The sequence below is a fragment of the Meles meles genome, chromosome 20, assembly GCF_922984935.1.
Source record: "Meles meles chromosome 20, mMelMel3.1 paternal haplotype, whole genome shotgun sequence".
NCBI lineage: Eukaryota > Metazoa > Chordata > Mammalia > Carnivora > Mustelidae > Meles > Meles meles.
Genome location: NC_060085.1, coordinates 7353823 through 7376186, shown reverse-complemented (window position 1 = coordinate 7376186; position 22364 = coordinate 7353823). Strand labels below are relative to the sequence as shown.

The window sequence follows — 22364 nt, the reverse complement described above, 5'->3', positions numbered from 1 at the left end:
CGCGTGCCCTTCTCTCTCTGCGTGGGGTCGTGGCTGACACCAGGTCCTTGTGCTCAAAGGGAGGCATGGATCCCGAGGCTATGATAGCGGAGGATGACGGAAAGACCTACTTCTACCAGCTGTGGTATGATCAAGACTACGCCAGATTTGAGTCCCCTCCGAAAACCCAGCCGACGGAGGAGAACAAGTACAAGTGAGTGCCGGCCCGGCCGGCAGTGCTCCAGGGCCTGCACAGCTCTGTGAGACCCTCCGACTCTCGCGTGCTGCTATCTGCCGGGCTTCCTTTTCCCCCACCAACCGAAGGCGGCCTGACTTGGTCACAGTTGCTTTAAGTGTGTGGACAGCCTGGGCGCGGGGTTCCCTTCCTGAGAGGCTCTCCCGTCCAGGAGCAGAATGTGTGCTTCTGTGCGCTTCTCGGCGTCTGTGCTACAGACCTTGCACGTTTCCTTGTGTTTCTTAGAGGTTTTCTTCCCTGAGTGCTCCCTTTGATGCTGCTTTAGTCTACCTGGTGACTCGCTGCTCTTAGGGAGACTTGCTTTTCAAGATTTTCTCCAGATGCTCAGTGCTCCACACCTTCCTTTGTGGCCTCCGTGCCTCACTTGCTGGGATGCAGCATGGCTCTGGCGCCTCTCAGAGGCCGGGAGGGCTGCCTCGCACGCATCTGGTGTTTCTCCTGTCAGCCTGCTGCTCCCTTGTGACTTGATCTCCAATGAGGGCCATTTCTAGCTCTCCTTTATGGGCTTATGGATGAGAAATAATGTTGAGTTTCACCAGCTAGCTTTTCAGCTGATAGAGAACAGTCTGAGACTCCTTTGACATGAGCTCTGACTGAACCACTCTGCGTTCTTGCTTGTGGTGTACTCTCTCCTGTGCTCTACTTTCTGTTTGTCTTAGGGGTTTGGTTTGGTTTGCTTTTGCCTTTTTTATATCAACTACTCAAAAGTGGAATTGACTTGTCACTTTCTTGTGTTATATCTTGGGTCCCAAGTAAGTGTTCTCAAAACGTGAACATAAACTACAGGAAAGCTACTTCCTGCAAATATTTGCAATATTTTCTGTTGGTCTTCACAGTCTCTGGGCCTCTGGCTGCTCGTGCAGCCGCTGCCAAGCAGCTCAGGGCCTTTGTTTCTGTCCTTCGCTGCTTCAGGTTCTGCGTAAGCTGTGCCCGTCTGGCTGAAATGAGGCAGAAAGAAATTCCCAGGGTCCTGGATCAGCTTGAGGACCTGGACACCCGGGTCCTCTACAGCTCAGCCACCAAGAACGGCATCCAGTATCGAGTGGGCGATGGCGTGTACCTCCTCCCCGAGGCCTTCACGTTCAAGTGAGTGCCCGCTTTGCCCAGGGCAAGGCCGTGAGCTCTGGACCAGTACAGGGTTCGCGAACCCCGAGGACTAGCTGCTGCCTAAACTGTCACTGTAGTATCCGTGGTGACCAGCCACGGCCAGCCCTTCAGGGCAGAGTGAAGCTGTAAGCTTGATGGAAGGCCGAGGATGCACCGGCTAAGGGGGCGCTGGTGCGCATGTTGGGGCCCTGCCTGGGAGATGAGACCATCTCTTCTCAGGCCCTCTCGGTCCCGTGGGAGGACGGTCTCGCCTGCCGGGCTCTTAGGATGAAGTGAGTTGAATGGAAAGCACTTAACCCAGTGCCTGGCCTAGAGTAAGGCTGAACAAACAGAGTTGCAAGCCCATTGACCAGGAAGGAGCGAGACCTCTTTCTGGATCGGGGGTTGGGGCTCTTCGGGGACAAATATAGCCAAGGAATTTCCACACTCGATCCAGTCTTTGTTCTAAGAATTAGCACATGGTGGCGTTGACGACCAGCGCTTTCCGAGCTTCTCTTTCCAGACTTGCAGTGGCATTTCCCTAAAGTCCCAGTTGGAACCCAGTCCCCACCCTCCATTCAGTTACTCTGAATTACGGAGCACAGGGCAGGGGCCTTCCGGCCTTGTGCAGTTGGCGCCTGGAGCCCCCTTCAGCTCCGCTGTCCATGGTGCGGAGGGGAGGGTGCCCGAGGTGCTGTGTGTCCCGGTGCCTGCTGCACAGCACGGGTGTCCACACAGGTGCTTGGGGGCCCCCCTGGAGCCTGTCCAACTAAGGGGGCCTGGTGGGAAAGCACGGCAGCGGCCTTCCTGAATGGCAGCCTTGACAGTGTGCAGCCAGATCAGATGGCCAGTGCCTCGGCAGCCGGGCCGCATCCGGCTTGCCCAGAGTGCGAGTCTCCGCCCCGTGCCTTTTGCAGCCTCACTGCTCGGTCAGCACCTCAGTCGGCAGAGCGCAGGTTATGCCTTGGGAACAAGCTCATAGACGGGAGGTTTTCTTCCTGCCTGCACTGTGCCCATCGTAGTTCAGCAGGGCACTTGGCCGGTTGGATCATTCGGAGCTGAGCTGGTGGAACCACTGCCTTCTCAGAGTTGCCAGTCTGAGCCAAGGGAAAGCGCCCCAGAGGCTCTCCCGGCAATTAAATGTTCCCGCCCGGAAGTGCCCGTGTGTCCATTCTCATACTCTTGACCAGGATGAGTCACATGCCAGGAAGTGCGGTCCGGCCGTGTGGCTGGGAGCTGGGCAGACTGCGACAGCGTCAGCGGCTACTGTAGCCGGCAGTGCACAGATGGAGAAGGCTCGGTTATTTTATTTTTTAAAGATTTCATTTATTTGAGAGCCACACGAGCAGGTGAGGTGGGGCAGGTGGTGGGGAGAAGCAGGCTCCCCACTGAGCACGGAGCCTGATGTGGGGCTCAATCCTAGGACCCTGGGATCATGACCTGAGCCACTCAGGTGCCCTGAGAATGCTCATTTTAAATTATATGGGTGAGATTGAATCGTTCTCTAGGTCTCAGGGCACTTAGCTACACTAGTTTTTAAGGTGTTGGAGCTAAGTAGTAGTTGTTACTCGCTGGTGAGGAAGGCCGAGGTCATTGCTTTTTGTGGTCTCACATCCAGTTACCTGTAATCCTTGCTTCTCCGCAGCATCAAGCTGTCCAGTCCCGTGAAACGCCCACGGAAGGAGCCTGTGGACGAAGATCTGTATCCCGAACACTACCGGAAGTACTCGGATTATATCAAAGGCAGTAACCTGGATGCCCCTGAGCCGTATCGAATTGGCCGAATAAAAGAAATCTTCTGTACCAAGAAGAGCAATGGCAGGCCCAACGAGACTGATATCAAGATAAGAATCAACAAATTTTATAGGTCGGTGAAGGCCTCTGCTCTTTCGGGAGGCAGCACTCTTTCTAAGTCGGGAATGGGGTTGTCAACAGTGGTATTTTAAGACCTTGGTAGAGGTCGCCGGTTCTCTAAGTGTTTCTGATTATCTGGTGGGTGATGACAGGGACTTAATTCTATTTCACAGCTTTGCTTTAGACCTTTGTTTTAAAGTGACAAAGTTCTCTGCCCCAAATCCCTTTCTTTCCTTTTTTTTTTTTTAGATTATTTATTTGTTTATTTATTTTAGATTTTTTATTTAATTGACAGACAGAGGTCACAAGTAGACAGAGCAGCAGGCAGAGAGAGAGGGGGAAGCAGGCTCCCCGCAGAGCAGGGAGCCCGATGCGGGGCTAGATCCCGGGGCCCTGAGATCATGCATGACCTGAGCCGAAGGCAGAGGCTTTAACCCACTGAGCCACCCAGGCGCCCCTCTGCCCCAAATCCTTACGCAGAAGTCAAGTGTGTGACAAAGTCAGGGATGGAATGTCCTGGACTCTGCCATCTATTTAGGATTGTCTGAATTCTGCCCCCTCCCATCTCCTCTCCCCATTCTGTCCTCCTGTTCTTCCCAGGTGCCCCTTCCTGTTTCTGGGGTCCCTCTGTCCTTTTCCCAAGTTCTTGGCTTCACTCAGTCTGCTTCTAGGATCCTAGTAACTCGTAGTGGTTAGGAGCTAACCTGAAAATAATCAGAGATGGGTATAAGGTTGTTTCACTTAACTAATGTATATCAAAGACTTTTTAAAAGTCTTTGTAATGATCATTTGTATTAGTGGAAAAGAAACGAGAAGTCTGGCTAGGATAAGCAAGAGAAGAAAGCTCTAGATGCTTAATGGGCAGCGGGCAGCTATTGTTCATGGTAAAGGAGCCAGCAAATCATTCCCTGAGTTCATGGCAAGAAATCATACTCCGTTGGTCGTGCCGATGAAGGGGGATAGAACTCAAGCTAAACTAATGAGGTTGTGGTCTTTACCTGTTGGTTTCCTGAGCACCCCCAGAAATGTGGTGTCGTTTAATTCTTTGTCAGTTAACAGCAAGAGAGAATTGCTAACCAAGACGCTTCCATTTTCAGGCCAGAGAACACCCACAAGTCTACCCCAGCAAGCTACCATGCAGACATCAACCTGCTTTACTGGAGCGATGAGGAGGTGGTCGTGGACTTCAAGGCCGTGCAGGGCCGCTGTACCGTGGAGTACGGGGAGGACCTTCCTGGGGGCCTCCAGGACTTCTCCGCAGGGGGGCCGGACCGCTTCTACTTCCTTGAGGTGGTACCCTGCACGGCTGGAGGGAGGGGCTTCAGGTCAAAGTCCCAGCCCCCAAGAAAGTCGTGGAATTGCTCAGAGTATGAATCTGCGGTATTCAAGTTCTTCTGGAACTTCCACTTCTTTCAGCCAGAAGTAATGTTTGAGCGTCCTTATGTGCCTACAGTACATTTGGAGACTAGTAGGTGGCCTGTGCTAGCCCTACCAGGGCCTTAATGTGAGCTAGGGAAAGGTGCCCCTTTGCCTGGTGGACTCGGTCCTGCCCCTCAGTCCCTTCATTCAGGCGTCTGTGGCCGGGTGAGGTGTGTACGGCTCAGCACTGGTGACCGAGAAGGGATTTGGGAGTCAGTCAATGAACCTAATCACTTTTGAGCTGTTTGAGCATGCCTTTTCCTGCCTTAGGTCATCTGAAGTTGGTCCACGCCTGTCTCCCTCAGGTGGCCCTGTGGGTGGCCCAGTTGTCACTTTGCATATTTTTAGAATGAGTAGGCCAGGTACTTAGAATAGCAGGAGTTCCAGTGTTGGCCCCGTAAAATGTTTGTATCATAGAACTCACTTCCCCTCGCCCCTGCTTCCAGCATAAAAAAATCGAAGTATTCTTTTTTTTTTTTTTTAAAGATTTTATTTATTTATTTGACAGAGAGAGATCACAAGTAGAGAGGCAGGCAGAGAGAGAGAGAGAGGGAAACAGGCTCGCTGCTGAGCAGAGAGCCCAATGTGGGACTTGATCCCAGGACCCTGAGATCATGACCTGAGCCGAAGGCAGCGGCTTAACCCACTGAGTCACCCAGGCGCCCCCAAAAAATCGAAGTATTCTTATTGATGGCTAATTGCTTGTGGTCGTAATTAGGGAGAAATTAAGTGGATCCTTATCAGATTAACTTAAATTCCCTTTGTTGGAAAAGGGACCAGTGTATTTCTCTGCCAGACTGTTGTGGTTTTTTCCTTCTTAGGCCTATAATGCGAAGAACAAAAGCTTTGAAGATCCTCCAAACCATGCCCGCAGCCCAGGAAATAAAGGGAAAGGGAAGGGTAAAGGTATGTCATTAATCCACACGGATCTTGAGTCTGTCTTACGTAATTCGGGAACTCATGAGTCCTTTGGTATGAAAACACGCTTCTGTTGTTAGCTTGTTCTTTGCTGTGAATTCAAAATGAGGGTTTAAGGAGAGCAGGTTAGGGCTCTGACCTAACTTATGGCCTGTCTCTTCCAGGGAAGGGCAAGGCAAAGTCTCAGACATGTGAGCCGAGTGAGCCAGAGACCGAAATTAAACTGCCTAAGCTTCGGACCTTGGATGTGTTTTCCGGCTGTGGGGGCTTGTCAGAAGGCTTCCACCAAGCAGGTACGCACCGTGAGAGTCTGTTTGCGCAACTAGTCACACTGGATGAGGCAGGTCCTACCCGGAAGACGTTTCTGGCTCCGGTCACAGTTCTGCCTCAAGTGTGATTCAAGGGGATGCTTCGCACACATTTGTCCTTGTATGTCCCAGGCATCTCGGAAACACTGTGGGCCATCGAGATGTGGGACCCTGCGGCCCAGGCATTTCGGCTCAACAATCCCGGGTCCACGGTGTTCACGGAGGACTGCAATGTACTGCTGAAGCTGGTCATGGCCGGGGAGGCGACCAACTCCCGGGGTCAGAAGCTGCCTCAGAAGGGAGACGTGGAGATGCTGTGCGGGGGGCCGCCTTGCCAAGGCTTTAGTGGCATGAACCGCTTCAACTCTCGGACCTACTCCAAGTTCAAGAACTCCCTGGTGGTTTCCTTTCTCAGGTAAACAGTAGAAGCCCCTGTGGTCAGGGCTGCCTGAGCGTGGCTAGCGTGCCTGCTGCAGGCCGCGCGGGCGAGGCGCCCAGCCTCTGCCTCCAGGGAGCTGGTTAGCTGGCTTTTCGGCAGGGAGACTTGAGAGTCGGCGGGTGTAGCTTCTGGTAGAGTAGGTCTTCGCTTGGTGCATGCGGATGACCCTCGTGGTCTCTGCTGCCCCCTCCCACAGCTACTGCGACTACTACCGGCCCCGCTACTTCCTGCTGGAGAACGTGCGGAACTTCGTCTCCTTCAAGCGCTCCATGGTCCTGAAGCTCACTCTCCGCTGCCTGGTCCGCATGGGCTATCAGTGCACCTTCGGCGTGCTGCAGGTGGGCGGCCGGGGGCGGGGCGGGGCTCGGGGGTCCTGGGCGGCGGCAGATGGTTTCTAACGAAAGCAGAGTTGATCAGGACAGGCCTGTAACACGGTGACCCGTGCCAGTGAGCGCGGGGGAGGTGGCGGCTGGGACACGGATCCGGCACCCCAGGAAGTCTACTTCCCTCTTATGGCCTCGAGTGTCGCGTCCTCTGGGACCCCCGGGGGGGCCGAGTGTCTCCAGCCCCTTTCCCTTGAGAGGGAAGGGTAGTGTCCAGCCCGGAGCTCTGGGGAGCAGTTAGATCCCTGGTGGGGGGGTGCGGGGAAGCCGGAAATGCAGAGCTAAACCACCAGCGCTCGCAGCGGTCTCTCTCGGGTGAACGAGCGCGCGTACAAACCGCAGGAGAAGGGGGAAGGTCATACTCCAGGGAGCGACGGGCAGCTTTGTCTGCGCGGACAGAGGCTGTGGGTGATCAGAGGGAACTATGCTTGATCTGAAAAGCGGCTAGTCTGTATGTACCTGTTCAGCAACTAACGGCATAACGACAGCCGAAGCAATGCTCAAAATGGGGAGAAAGTCTGGCTGGGAGGCAGTGAGGTAGTCCCTGCGTGAGCGAGGCTCTGGGCTGTCCCCCGGCCCCCACCCCCCGTGTCCCGCGTCCGTGGGTCCTGGGCTCACCCACCAAACCGAGAGTGCTGAGATCACGGGACCCCGTGTAGAGCTCTCGAAGAGCTGGCTGCGATTGCCAGCGCGGTTTACTCCCGTCTTCGGGGACTGGTGGCCTTGGCATGGGCCCTGTCTTTCATCCGGTCCCACTTACTCTTGTTGGGAGCAAACCTGCTGAGTTAAGTAGGGGCTGGTCGGAGGCGCCCGCCTGAGTGTGTGTGTCCGGCGTGCTCCGCAGGCTGGTCAGTACGGCGTGGCCCAGACGCGGAGGCGGGCCATCATCCTGGCTGCGGCCCCCGGAGAGCAGCTTCCCCTGTTCCCAGAGCCGCTGCACGTGTTCGCGCCGCGGGCCTGCCAGCTGAGCGTCGTGGTGGACGACAAGAAGTTCGTCAGCAACATCACCAGGTGGGAGTCCGTGTGCCCCGCTATGTCGTGGTGCTTGTTCCCTGGCAGGTGGGCTGTTGGCGGGTCTCTGGAGAGGCCTGAGCTGAGGAGAACGTGTTAGCGCAGGCAGCAAGGTGCCGGCCTCCCGCACAAGCGCTTCAGCTCCTCTGGTCTTGCTCTGACCTCGGGGTGAGGGCTGCACGTGGGGCAGCCGCCGGACCTGGCCATCATCGGGAGCAGAACCCGTAGTACAGCTTATCCTCTTCGTATGCTCGCGGCCTTGGGCAGCCCTTTGACTTCCGAGCTAGGTTGTCCTCCCTGGAGGGGCAGTGCCAGCTGCCAGGGTATGACACCTGTAATGTGAGGGACAGTCGTGACCTGGGTTCCCAGGTTGTCAGTGGTCTGCTGTGCTGTTGCAGGTTAAGCTCGGGCCCGTTCCGGACCATCACCGTGCGGGACACCATGTCCGACCTCCCTGAGGTCCGGAATGGAGCTTCGTCCCTTGAGATCTTGTACAACGGAGAGCCTCAGTCCTGGTTCCAGAGGCAGCTCAGGGGCTCACAGTACCAGCCCATCCTCAGGGACCACATCTGTAAGGTAACAGCCAGAGCAGGGCCAGCCTGTTCGGAGCAGTGGCCTCATGAGAATGGAACGTGTGGTTGGAGCCCAGCCAGGGCTTGGGGTGGGAGGCAGGATCTGAGCCTGGCCCCTTCGAGTCCAGCCTAGATCAGAGTCCTCTCAGCTGGTTCCCAGCCTCCTCTCCTGCCTCCTGCTTTTCTTCCTGCCCCTGCTGTCCAGGCCCGCTGCAGCAGGGCTCGGCCATGCCCCCTCGGACTGACCTTGTCTCTTCTGCCCATGTTCTGTGTGTTCTCCCAGATACACCAAACCCAGCTCTTCCTCTAGATGGTTCTCTGATCATGTGGGGGGCCTGCTCCCCTGTCACCCCCTCAGAGAAGCCCTCTCGGCTTGCCCTAAGCTGTCCCTTCACCTGTTCTCCGCCATGCTGTTCCGCGTCCCTGTTTTGCTTCCTCCATGGCACGAGCAGTCCCCAGGCTGTTGATTTGGGTCACCGTTTGTCTCCCACGATGGGTTACAGACCCCTTGGGTGTTCCCGGGCACCATGGTGTTTCCGGTGCCGAGAATGGTGGCGCCCAGCCTCCCACGGGTGCTTCGTGCTCCCTGACTGAAGCGTCAGCTGGGCCTGCTGCGCTTTTTCAGGATATGAGTGCGCTGGTGGCGGCCCGCATGCGGCACATCCCTCTGGCGCCCGGCTCCGACTGGCGCGACCTGCCGAATATCGAGGTGCGGCTCTCCGACGGCACCATGGCCAGGAAGCTGCGCTACACGTACCACGACAAGAAGAATGGCTGCAGCAGCACCGGAGCCCTCCGCGGGGTCTGCTCCTGCGTGGAAGGTGGGGATCCTGCCGGTGCCCCGGGGTGGGACTTCCCTTGGGTTTACCTTGAACCTCAACCTCCCCAGCCCCCTTAGCTTCTGATCGCCTGCAGCAGTGCGGGGGCTCCCGGCCGGAGATGCCGTGGACTGCCGCTCACGGACCTGGGCAAGGCACAGACAGCCCAACCCTGGACATCCCTGCTGTAAATAGGTGCTGAGAGCACGGAGTCCTAAAAGCTGTGTGTGCGGCTGGGGACTGTCGCTGCTCTGTCCCTCCCGTTCCATAACCGCAGTCTCATCGCAGCCCTCTCTTGCAGCGGGCAAAGCCTGTGACTCTGCGGCTAGACAGTTCAACACCCTCATCCCCTGGTGCTTGCCCCACACCGGGAACAGGCACAACCACTGGGCCGGCCTCTACGGACGGCTGGAGTGGGATGGCTTTTTCAGCACGACCGTCACCAACCCTGAGCCCATGGGCAAGCAGGTAGGGCTGCGGGCTGGGGTCGCGCCGGGAGGGGACAGAGGCATGGGCTCAGCGGGCGGGGGCGGCCCACGGGAGGCTGGCGCTCCTTTCCGTCTCCTGCCTCTGTGCTGACGGAGACCGGCTCGGCCATCTAGCCTAAGGCTGGAGTTTCCCATGGGGCGGGTGGGCCCAGGTTTGTTCCCCTTCCCCACCTCACCTCTCGCCCCCAGGGCCGCGTTCTCCACCCCGAGCAGCACCGAGTCGTGAGTGTGCGGGAGTGTGCCCGCTCCCAGGGCTTCCCAGACACCTACCGGCTGTTCGGCAACATCCTCGATAAGCACCGGCAGGTCAGTGGGAGTGGGGCCGGGCCTGCTTTTCCTCTGATCTTGAACGGGGGCAGAATGACACCAAGTGGCCCTGATGGCACAGGCCCCTCATTCTGACCAGGGGGCAGGGTGTGTGAGTAGAGAGCAGGACTCACATGGTCCCTTCTGAGGGGACACTGAGCAGCCAGAGTTCTTCGGTGGATTGGCCTTAGTATTCCCAGGCAGGGGATGCCAGGACGGAGGGACCCCGGCCCTAGGGCCCAGGGTGCTCGCAGGCCATGCTCTTGTTCGTTGAGCACATTGGTTGCTGTTTACAGCTCTGAGGCAGGTTTAGCCCAAACGAAAGTTCCAGGGCACTGAACTTCAATGAGGGAGCAGAGGAAACGTGCAGTGGTGGGAATTCACACTTGCTAAGGGTGGGAAGGAACCTGCCATCCCTCACTGATTCTCAGGGTGTTGAGCTAGCTGTTTCTTAAATGGATTTCCGTCTAAGAGACGCCTGCGCATGGCTCACAAAGCCAGCAGCGTCTGCGCTTCTAGCAGAAACCTCCTGCCTCGCCCACCCCCCACGTCCTGCTGTCTAGAAACAACCCCTCTTGGCCGGAAGTGGAGCATGGTGCATCCGCGTCTGGCTGAGTTTTTCTGAAGCACTTTAAAGTCCCCTTTTCTTTTTTAAGATTTTATTTATTTATTTGACAGAGAGAGATCACAAGTAGGCAGAGAGGCAGGCAGAGAGAGTGAGAGGGAAGCAGGCTCCCCGCTGAGCAAAGAGCCCGATGCGGGACTCGATCCCAGGACCCTGAGATCATGACCTGAGCCAAAGGCAGCGGCTTAAACCACTGAGCCACCCAGGCGCCCCTAAAGTCCCCTTTTCTGTGGGTGGGTCTTGACACGGGGTTTGGGGTGTGAAGATGGGCTGGTTGGAGGGTCCCAGAGCCATCATAGTAGAAGGGCTTTGGAGACCCATGTGAGTAGGAGACCTGGGCTTTTGTGCCCTCATCACTGTTCTGACAAGAGGCGGGTGCCGACCCCCGCCATGCCAAGCCAGGCATCCCCCTCCTTCCCTCCTGCAGGTGGGTAACGCTGTGCCGCCGCCTCTGGCCAAAGCCATTGGCTTGGAGATCAAGCGCTGTATGTTGGCCAAAGCTCGAGAGAGTGCCTCAGGTATGGTGCGGGGGCGTGTGGTTGGCTCTGGGCCCTTTCCTCGGGCCTCCCCGTGGCCTGGCTCAGACGCTGGCCAGGGCGGCCTGGGAATCCCTGGGAGCCCCCGGGAGCAGTCTCGCTGAATGTCCCTTCCAAGCTGCTGCCACTGCCTGTCTGGTGCGCCGTCAGCAGGGACACCTGGCTGCTGTCGTAGCCCTTGGTTTCAGCCTGTTTGCCGTGCTTGCGTGTTGCTTAGTGTCCATCACACGTGTGCTCCACGGTGACTTCCCTTTTTATGTCTCTTCAGTTAAAACCAAGGAAGAGGAGTCTGCTAAGGACTAGTCTTGCCCTCCCGTCGCCCTCGTTTCTGGCACCAGGGATCCCCAACATGCACTGATGTTGTATTTTTAACATGTCAATCTGTCGGTTCAAATGTGTCGTTCACGGTGTTTGTGGCCTTGGCTGACATGAAGCTGTTCTGTGAGGTTTGCTTATCAACTAATGACTTAGTGATCAAACTGTGCCGTACTTTGTGCATTCTGGATTTTAAAAGTTTTTTATTCTGCGTTGTATCAAATCTACCACTGTATGAGTGGAAATTAAGACTTTATGTAGTTTTTATATGTTGTAATATTTCTTCAAATAAATCTCTCCTATAAAGCACCCTGGCTGGTGACTTGTGATTTCCGAGGGCTTCCGGCTGACTCACAGTTGCATCTGGGTGAGCATGGGCTCCTCAGGGCTGAAGGTGACTCCACAGAGGGGTCAGGCGGAAGTTAGATCAGTCCCGGTGTGCCGCGTCCGTGCTTGGGGTGGGGGTCAACTTGCGACAGGTCTGGCCAAGGAGACACAAGTGGAATTTGTTAATGTGGCTTCCAGGAAAGCCTTTTAAGGGAGCAGTCTTCATTGACCTTCCCCAGCATAGCCTTTCTTTGCTCCGGAATGGAAGGGGATGCCTGGTGGTACAGCAGCCATCTTGTGACCATGAGGATAGAAGCCCTGTGTAGTGGATGGTGGAGAAAGAAGAGTGGCTCAGAGCCCTGGCCTGGTGCCCACAGGCAAACTAAATTTTTTAGGTAGGCTTCCTGGGCGTTCAGCCTAATTCAGTCCTACCGAATGCTAAGACAGACCTTTCCTTTGGTTTGTCTTTGGGAAAGGACTTGCTCTAAAACCCCAATAAAGCAGAAGCAGACAAAGAAGTGTTAGTCACCAGCACTCACCACACAGGGAACCACTGCTCGGATAAGGAACGCCCCCTCCCACCACCACTACCGGTAAATGGCGCCCCTGGTGGCCCTTCAACTGTCGCTTTCCCCTCAGTGAGTGACAGGTCTCTGGTCATAAGAGTGAAGGACCAAACCTAGTTCAACTGTGAAACTTAAAACTACCTTCCTGCTAAGAGCCTAGATGCTTCCCTCCTGTTGTAAACAGCGCTGCGTTGAACATCCCTGTGCGTGCTCTTCCGTCTCCTCCAGGGAAACCCCTGGGGGCGCCTGATCATTGAGTGTGAATGTTTCCTGTGTCTACTTCAGAACATGGGGCCAACCTACCCGTCTAGAGGTTTTAACGTGCGAACATTCAAACAGTGCGAACTTCCCTTTAGCCTACCCTGGCTTTTGCTTCTTGAGTCCTCGTCAGTGGCCTAGAGAGAGCCTTGTTAGCATTTTAAAGAGCGATTGAACATTTTCAGGTGTCCAGTGGCCCCTGGAAGGTATTCCCTGTCCCCGATGCCGCATGAGTTGGTCTTTGCTGATTGCCATTTGCACATTCGATTTTCCCCCTTGCTTGTTACTTGGATCTTGAGTCATCCTACCTTCACCGTGTACGAATCTTATTTTTAGGGTCTGCTTTTCTGCTATTCAGAGGCAAAGTGGGAAGGTCCTCCCTACCCCCAGCTCAGAAACTAGTGCTTTCTCCCATATTTCTATGGCCCCTCGTTATTTGCTTTATTTTCTTTTTTTTAATTTTATTTATTTGACAGAGATCACAAGTAGGCAGAGAGGCAGGCAGAGAGAGAGGAGGAAGCAGGCTCCCCGCTGAGCAGAGAGCCTGATGTGGGGCTCGATCCCAGGACTCTGGGATCATGACCTGAGCTGAAGGCAGAGGCTTAACCCACTGAGCCACCCAGGTGCCCCTGGCCCCTTGTTTTTAACATTGCTTCTGTAAGGATGAAAATAAACACCTCAGCTTATTTACTGACCAGGTAAAAAATGTACATGGTGAACACAACAACTTGGTTAATTTCCCCCATCAGATTTTATTTCCTGGTTAGACCTTCCATTTCCCCACCTAATTTTCTTTTCTTTTTTTTTTCCACTAAAAATGCATTTAGAAAGCATATTGTAAGGGGCGCCTGGATGGTTCAGTTGGTTAAGCATATGCCTCTTGATCTTGGCTGAGCTCCTGATCTCAGGGTCCTGGGATTGAGCCCCGTGTCAGGACACACTGAGCGGGGAGTCTGCTTCAGGATTCTTTTTCTCTCTCTGTCCCCCTCTTTAAAAAAGAAAAAAAAAAAAAGTATATTGTGAGTAGCCTGAAGTATGTTAAACCTTTTCCCCATTCCTAAACCCCTTGATCAAGACAACAGAACCCTTACCTCCCGAAGTCCTCTTCTGCCCACATACAGCGCGTGTATTTTTTTTTTCCTGCTACAAACAGTAGCATTGACTAAAACTACGCCTCAAAAGCTGTTCAACCTGTGAGTGTCGTGCTGGGCCCCTGGTCTGGTTCTGTCTTGGTTCTGTCGAGATCGAATAGGAAACCAGTCCTGAACATACAGCTTGTATTTTGATAAATGAACCCACATCCCTTTTACTTTTCTTTTCTTTTTTTTTAAGATTTTATTTGGGGTGCCTGGGTGGCTCAGTCGTTAAGTGTCTGCCTTCGGCTCATGATCCCCGGGTCCCAGGATTGAACCCCACATCAGGCTCCCTACTCAGCAGGAAGCTTGCTTCTCCCTCTCCCACTCCCCCTGCTTGTGTTCCCTCTCTCGCTGAGTCTCTCTCTGTCAAATAAGTAAATAAAATCTTAAAAAAAAAAAAACAAAAAAACAACCACTTTAGATTTGGAATATCTTCTAAAAACCTTTGGGTGTTTTTATAGTGATCCCATTAAATGTACAGACTTCTGGGGGAGACAAGCCTGCCTTTCTAAGAATAGGGTCTGCCCTGGTTACAGATATTTTTGTCCCTCAACATTTCAGTCTTAATATAGATACTGCAGATCTTTTTTTAAGGTTTTTTTTAAGATTTTATTTATTTGAGAGAGAGAGAGTGTGTGTGTTGGGAGGGGCGGCGGAGGAAAGCGGGAAAGAATCCCAAGCCAGCTCTGCGCTAAGTGCGGAGCCTGAGGTGGGGTTGGATGTCAGGATCCCGGATCATGACCTGAGCCGAAATCAAGCCCCTGGCACCCTGATACTGCAGATTTCTTAACTTGATTCCTAGGTATTTAATCCTTCCATCTCTGGAAGGGGTGGGGAGGGGAAGGATGTTATTTTCTAAATAGTGGTCCTTTGCCTCTATAGAAAGATTGACTTGTGGGGCGCCTGGGTGGCTCAGTGGGTTAAGCCTCTGCCTTCGGCTCAGGTCATGATCTCAGGGTCCTGGGATCGAGCCCCGCATCGGGTTCTCCGCTCCGCGGGAGCCTGCTTCCTCCTCTCTCTCTCTCTGCCTGCCTCTCTGCCTACTTGTGATTTCTCTCTGTCAAATAAATAAAATAATTAAAAAAAAAAAAAAAGAAAGATTGACTTGTATTGATTTTTTTTTTAAAATTTATTTATTTGACAGAGATACAGCAAGAGAGGGAACACAAGCAGGGGGAGAGGGAGAGGGAGAAGCAGGCTTCCCGCTGTGCAGAGAGCCCGACACGGGGCTCAATCCCAGGACCCCGAGATCATGACCTGAGCTGAAGGCAGAGGCTTAACCCACTGAGCCACCCAGGTGCCCCTTGTATTGATTATTGACCTTGTATACTGTGTGGGGTTTTTTTGTTGTTACTTTTTTTTAATCTAGCCAACCTGCCGAATTCCCTTATTATTGTGATACTTTTCCAGCTGAAGTCTTTGCTTCAGGTATACAACTTGCTACCAAAAACAATTTGAAGATTCACTTTTTTTTTTTTTTTTTTTTTTTTTTTTTTTTTTTTTAAAGATTTTATTTATTTATTTGACAGAGAGAAATCACAAGAGAGGCAGGCAGAGAGAGAGGAAGGGAAGCAGGCTCTCCGCTGAGCAGAGAGCCCAATGTGGGACTCGATCCCAGGACCCTGAGATCATGACCTGAGCTGAAGGCAGCGGCTTAACCCACTGAGCCACCCAGGTGCCCCTCACTTTTTTTTTTTTAAAGATTTTATTTATTTATTTGACAGACAGAGATCACAAGTAGGCAGAGAGGCAGGCAGAGAGAGGGGGAAGCAGGCTCCCTGCAGGGCTCAATCCCAGGACCCCAAGGTCATGACCTGAGCCGAAGGCAGAGGCTTTAACCCACTGAGCCACTCAGGCGCCCCTGAAGATTCACTTTAGTGTGAAGCATAGAATCTGTTTTGCGCTGTGACTTGGCCATGGGGTCTGAGCCAGGCAGTGCCCTGTCCCTCCGGGGTGGCCCAAGAGTGTGGCTGCCTGTCAGGTACACCTGCCTCCGTGGACCCCAAGAGCACCAGTCTGAGCCAGGCTGTGGACCACGGAGGCAATCCTGGCGCTGAGGGAGGGGACATGGCTTCCAGCAGCTTCTACCTCTTGGGCTGCCTGGCAGGGAATCTTCCGTCAGAGTTCAACTCAGCCTTTTCCCAGGAAGAAAAACCTCGTGGACTTGGAGAATTGACAAGAACACGGGTTGTAGTAGATTTTAGTGTGCCTCTAATCAATGAAGTCCACGGGTGGCTCAGAGTCTCGTTACCGTTTGAGACGACTGTTAAGCACAATCATGTACTTTGAAATCATTAAAAGGGGAGGAAATCGGGCCTTTCTGGCAAGAACTATATTTAATCAGAAGCTGGTGGTGCCCGCTGGTGAGAAAGCTCTTGTCTCCAACAGATGGCCGTTGGTAAATCAGCTGAAAGAATGGGTTTAGATGCTCGTTTTTGTAACCCCTAATCTAATTTACTCAGTCAAGAATCATGGCTGGGTTTGGGGTGTTTTTTTTCTTAACGTGGTTTTTGTTTGCTTGTTTTTTATAAAGCATTTAAACCATTTTAAATGTATAATTCAGTGCCATTCAGCTGTGTTCACATTGTTGTGCAACCCTCACTGCACTTTCCAGAACATTCTTATCCCAAACAGAGTCATTAAACACTAACTCCTTATCCTGCCGCCAACCCCCTCTACTCTCCTTTCTGTCCGAGCTTGTGCTCTCCGGGCACCTCCTATTGGAATCTTGTATTCGTCCTTTTGTATCCGGCTTCTTTCACTGAGCGTGATTTTGCTTTTTCTATGGCTCTATTTATTAAATCTTACATTTAATGAAATCTTAAATTTATTAGAGCAGGGGAAGGGACAGAGGGAGAGGGAGAGAGAGAATCTCAAGCAGACCCCCCCGCTGAGCACGGAGCCCGATGCAGGGATCAATCCCAGGACCCCGAGATCATGAGATCATGATCATGACCTGAGCCAAAATCAAGAGCCGGACACTTAACCGACTGAGCGACCGAGGCGCCCCTCACTTAGCATGTTTTCGATGTTCATCCATGCTGTGGCAGGTGCCAGACCTTCATTATCTTTTAGGCTGAATAACACCTCGTTGTCCGACACACCACATGTTCCTGTGTCCATCGGGGAACCCTTGGTGGTTTCCATGGGCTATTGTGAGCAAAGGTCCCGTGAGCACTGGTGTAGGGGGACCTGAGTCCCTTCTCTCAAAATTTTTAAAAAGATTTTATTTATTTATTTGTCAGAGAGAGAGGTCACAAGGAGGCAGAGAGGCAGGCAGAGGGGGAGGGAGAAGCAGGCCCCCCGCCGAGCAGAGAGCCTGATGCGGGGCTAGATCCCAGGACCCCGGGACCATGACCTGAGCCAAAGGCAGAGGCTTAACCCATTGAGCCACCCAGGCGCCCCTCTTTTCTCAATTATTTTTTTTTTAAATATTTTATTTATTTATTTGACAGAGAGAGAGAGAGATCACAAGTAGAGCAGCAGACAGAGAGAGAGGGGGGAAGCAGGCTCCCTGCCGAGCAGAGAGCCTGATGCGGGGCTCGATCCCAGGACCCTGAGACCATGACCTGAGCCGAAGGCAGCGGCTTAACCCACTGAGCCACCCAGGCACCCCTCTTCTCTCAATTATTTTGAGTACAAACCTAGGAGTGGAATTGCTGGACCAGAAGGCAATGCCCATGTTTCACTGTTTGAGAAAGTCTCAAACTCTTTTTTCCACAGTGGTCGCACCCATTTCCGTTCCCATCAGCAATGCACAGGGTTCCATTTGTTCCCATTCCTTACCAACGTTTAGTTTTCTGTTTATTAATTAAACATCTGTCCTAGTGGATGTGAAGTAGCTCATTGTGTTCAGTGTGGGTATGTCCCTGGGTTTTTTATTTCTTTTTTTTAATTTTTTAAAATTTTTAAATAAACATATAATGTATTTTTATCCCCAGGGGGGTTTTAAATTTCTTAACCATGCTAAAATACATAGAAATTACCATTTTAGCCATTTTTCAGTGTCCAGTTCCGTAGCATTAAACACATTTCCACAGTCGTGCCGTCATCCCCACCATCCCTTTCCAGAACTCTCTCATCTTCCCAAATGGAACTTCTGCCCCATGAAACACCCAACTGCCCACCCCCTTCCCCCACCCCAGACTCCCACCATCTGCTTCCTGTCTCCGTGATCTTGACTCTAGGGAGCCCCTATGAGTGGAATCCTGCAGTATTTGTCCTTTTGTGATTGGCTTGGTTCGCTGAGCACAGCGGCCTTAAGGTTCGTCTGGGTCGTAGCAGGTGTCCGAAGGTCCTTCCTTTTTAAGACTGAATAACGGGGGGCGCCTGGGTGGCTCAGTGCGTTAAGCCGCTGTCTTCAGCTCAGGTCATGATCTCGGGGTCCTGGGATCGAGCCCCCGCATCGGGCTCTCTGCTCAGCAGGGAGCCTGCTTCCCTCTCTCTCTGCCTACTTGTGTCTCTCTCTGTCAAATAAATAAATAAAATCTTTAAAAAAAAAAAAAAGACTGAATAACGGTCCATCGGCTGGATGGACCGCGTTTTGTGTACCCATTCATCGGTCGACAAAACAGTGGGGCTGCTTCTGCTTTTCACCAAAGTGACCCCCGCTACTTTGAGCACGGGTACAAATATCCCTGTGTGTCCCTGCTTTCAAGCCCTTTGAGGGTGTACCCAGAAGTGGGATCGCTGGATCACGTGCTGATTCTGTGTGGAGCCCGATGCGGGGCTTGATCCCAGGACCCTGGGATCGTGACCTGAGCAACTTCCCTGCTGTTTCCCACAGCATGACATAATGACAAATGACAATGACATAAACGTGCAAGGCACCGCTATAACCCTTTTGTGTGCCTCCCAGACCCCCCTCTGCTGCTTCCCCACACATAACCACTAGGAGAGCATTGCTTGCCGTGTCTTCTTCCTGTCCAAGTTTTTCCACCGCTCCCACATCTGTGAGTCCATAAACCTCATATTCTCCAGGTCTTTAAAAATATGTGGTGCCTGCAGCTGCTTTTCTCTAAAGCGTGTTTGTAGGGTTTTTTTTATTGTTGTATTTTTTTATTTTATAGTTGTATTTTTATAGTTGTATTTTATAGTTGTATTTTTGTAGTTGTATTTTTTTTAAAATATTCCTTTATTTAACAGAGAGAGAGCACAAGTAGGCAGAGCAGCAGGCAGGGGGAGAGGGAGAAGCAGGTTCTCCACCAAGCAGGGAGCCCGACGTGGGGCTCGACCCCAGGACCCAAGCCAAAGGCAGCCGCCCAACCGACTGAGCCACCCAGGCGCCCCATGTTTGGAGTTTTCGAAGAAAGGCAAGCTAATAGAAAAAATGCAGTGCGTCCCAGAATCACCAAAATGGATGGTCAGCACCTGCTTCCCTTTTGAAGTCGTGACGAAGCCCCACACTCTGCCATTATCTGTCGGCTTTGTCCACATTCCCATATGGTCACCTGTGACTAGAAAACTTAGGTAGAGAGTGTCCTGCGACCACTGGCTGCACACCGACTCAATTCCAGACCCGGTGCCTAGTCTGGGCACACGGCGAGATGACAAACCGTGTCCCTTCCTGCCCTGAGACCAAACCAGGCAGACAAAATCCACAACGAACAGGGTGATTTTTTTTTTAAGATTTTATTTATTTGACAGACAGAGATCACAAGCAGGCAGAGAGGCCGGCAGAGAGAGGGGGGAAAGCAGGCTCCCTGCTGAGCAGAGAGCCCGATGCGGGACTCGATCCCAGGACCCTGGGATCGTGACCTGAGCCGAAGGCAGAGGCTTTAACCCACTGAGCCACCCAGGCGCCCTCACAAGGTGATTTTTAAAGAGCGAAAAATGCTATGGATAGAATTGAGATGGAGTGAACGAACCTTGCTTTGTTGCTCTCCAGATTTCATTCAAGGGTACAGTCTTCTAGGAGCACGGCTGGATTACCTTTTACACCTGCCGGTGTCTTCCACAGCTCTCATGGACATGTAGGAGATTCCCATCACCCTGGAAGGTGCCTGGCACCCTTCCACCCTCAAAGATCATTTCGGTTTTGATTTCTCTCAGTATCGGTTGGTCTTGCCTGTTTGAGAATTTCCCGCAAATGGTACCCTATGGAATCATTTCTTTTGTGTCTGGGATATGCACCCCTGTGATTGTGGGTATTAGTTTGCTCCTTTTTTGCTATATTGTACCTCACTGGAGAGATGGACCACAGATTATCTTTGGCTATTCATGCATATGTGGGTAGATTTTTGAGTTGTGTCATGGGCTGAATTGTGTGGCCCTGAAATTCATGTTTAAGCCTGAAACCAAGGACTTCAGAATGTGAGTGTATTTGGAGATCGGACCTTTACAGAAATAACTGGGTTAAAATAAGGTCATGCTGGGGCACCTGGGTGGCTCAGTGGGTTAAAGTCTCTGCTTTCAGCTCAGGTCATGATCTCAGAGTCCTGGGATCGAGCCCCGCATCACATTGGGCTTTCTGCTCAGCAGGGAGCCTGCTTCCCCCTTCTCCCGCCTGTCTCTCTGCCTGCTTGTGATCTCTATCAAATAAATAAATACAATCTTTTTTTAAAAAAATATTTTATTTATTTGACAGAGAGAAATCACAACTAGGCAGAGAGGCAGGCAGAAAGAGAGGAGGAAGCAGGCTCCCCGCGGAGCAGAGAGCCTGATGCAGGGCTCGATCCCAGGACTCTGGGGTCATGACCTGAGCCGAAAGCAGAAGCTTTAACCCACTGAGCCACCCAGGCGCCCAATAAATACAATCTTTTAAAAAAATATAAGGTCATGGGCACCTGGGTGGCTCAGTGGGTTAAGTCGCTGCCTTCGGCTCGGGTCATGATCTCAGGGTCCTGGGATCGAGTCCCACATCGGGCTCTCTGTTCGGCGGGGAGCCTGCTTCCCTTCCTCTCTCTCTCCCTGCCTCTCTGCCTACTGTGATCTCTGTCTGTCAAATAAATAAATAAAATCTTAAAAAAAAAATAAGGTCATGCAGGGAGACCCTAATCCCATATGACTGGATGACTGGTGTCCTTCTGTAGGGACCACGTGAAAACATAGGGCCACGATGGCCACCTACAAAACCAAGGAGAAAGGCCTCAGAAGGGCCCTGTCCGCTCAGCACCTTGATCTCAGACTTCTAGCCTGTGGGCCTGGGAGAGAACACATTCCTGTGGGTTGAACCCCCTTCTCCCCGCCTCCCCCACCCCCCGCCACCCATCTGTGTCCATATTCTTTTTTTTTTTTTTTTTTTAAGATTTTAGTTATTTTTTTGACAGAGAGAGATCACAAGTAGGCAGAGAGGCAGGCAGAAAGAGTGAGAGGGAAGCAGGCTCCCTGCTGAGCAGAGAGCCCGATGCGGGACTCGATCCCAGGACCCTGAGACCATGACCTGAGCCGAAGGCAGAGGCTTAACCCACTGAGCCACCCAGGCGCCCCCCTTTTTTTTTTTATTTTTTTAAAGATTTTTATTTATTTATTTGACAGAGAGAGAGATCACAAGTAGGCAGAGAGTCAGGCAGAGAGAGAGGAGGAAGCAGGCTCCCTGCAGAGCAGAGAGCCCGATGCGGGGCTCGATCCCAGGACCCTGAGATCATGACCTGAGCCGAAGGCAGCGGCTTAATCCACTGAGCCACCCAGGCACCCCCTGTGTCCATATTCTAACACCTGGGTTTTTGTAGACAGGAAAATTCGTTTCTTCCGGAAAATACCAGGAAGTAGAATTCTACACCGTGAGATCTGGCGAACGGCCCTAGAGCTGCCAGAGTTTCTGAGGGGACGGCCTACTGGCCTACCGTACATGTCCCCGAGGCCCTCCTCGTGTGCTGGGCCCAGCTGGTTGGGCTCTTGTCCTGGCGGCTGTCCTGTAGAGATTCCGGATGTGGGAAGAATGTTCTGTTCGTGCTACGAAGAAGACCTGGAGGAGAGGGACTCAAGGGCTTTTTTTTTTTTTTTTTTCCATCCACCCTTGGACTCCAACTTCTCCCCACATCCTGTGCTCCCCTGGGACCTCTTCGTTTTCCCTGGGAAATACCTGACTTTTTGTAAAAATGATATGTGCCTGATGTTTAAAGACAAAAAAGTATTCCATAGGGAAAAATGCCAGAAAGGAAGTAAAGATGAAGCCAGATGGAAAGGCCCAGAAGCATCCATCTTTGGTGGTTAGCGTGCTGTAGGCACCCACAGACGTGCAGTTTCTCTCCAGGGATTGTGGTCACACAGGTGGAGAGACAGGTAGCTAATCTATTGTTCGGGATGCTTGCGCTGTTTTCAGCTTTCCAATCCCTTAAGCCACACTGTGCTGGACTCTTTTTACAGACAATTTAATACACTTGGACATGAACTTCCTTAGGCCAAGCCTAGAAGAGGGAATGCAGGGTAGTGGGTGTGCAAAACACACGAAAATACATTTATATGTTGCATCTCACGTAAATTACACACTGCAGATTTATATATAAAGTGCATAATTGGGACGCCTGGGTGGCTCAGTCGTTAAGTGTCTGCCTTCGGCTTGGGTCATGATCCCAGCATCGTGGGATTGAGCCCCGAATCAGGCTCCATGCTCAGCAGGAAGCCTGCTTCTCCCTCTGCCTGCTGCTCCCCCGGCTTGTGGTCTCTCTCTCTCTGACAAGTAAATAAAATCTTAAAAAAAAATTAAGTGCATAATGTTATATGTATATGTATACTTATATTTAAACCAAAATAATGTATAGACATAGTATAGACATAGTAAAAATTTTTAAATATAGCAGAAAACTCCAAAAACAAGTTTTCC

General features: G+C 52.3%; 1 protein-coding gene across 3 annotated transcripts in view; it reads left to right on the top strand.

Moving 5' to 3' along the window:
• DNMT1 (DNA methyltransferase 1) overlaps window positions 1-11616 on the top strand; it is a 44681-nt gene extending 33065 nt beyond the window's left edge. For all 3 annotated transcript variants that reach the window (XM_045990803.1, XM_045990804.1, XM_045990805.1), the window contains 15 exons: window positions 60-193; window positions 1148-1321; window positions 2967-3188; window positions 4273-4465; window positions 5416-5500; window positions 5677-5805; window positions 5953-6235; window positions 6456-6597; window positions 7487-7653; window positions 8052-8229; window positions 8851-9046; window positions 9345-9511; window positions 9721-9837; window positions 10890-10980; window positions 11267-11616. In XM_045990803.1, the coding sequence (XP_045846759.1) occupies window positions 60-193; window positions 1148-1321; window positions 2967-3188; window positions 4273-4465; window positions 5416-5500; window positions 5677-5805; window positions 5953-6235; window positions 6456-6597; window positions 7487-7653; window positions 8052-8229; window positions 8851-9046; window positions 9345-9511; window positions 9721-9837; window positions 10890-10980; window positions 11267-11301 (2313 nt within the window). In that variant the 3' untranslated portion in view covers window positions 11302-11616. The remainder of the gene's footprint in view (window positions 1-59; window positions 194-1147; window positions 1322-2966; window positions 3189-4272; window positions 4466-5415; window positions 5501-5676; window positions 5806-5952; window positions 6236-6455; window positions 6598-7486; window positions 7654-8051; window positions 8230-8850; window positions 9047-9344; window positions 9512-9720; window positions 9838-10889; window positions 10981-11266) is intronic.
• The last annotated feature ends 10748 nt before the right edge of the window (window positions 11617-22364 follow it).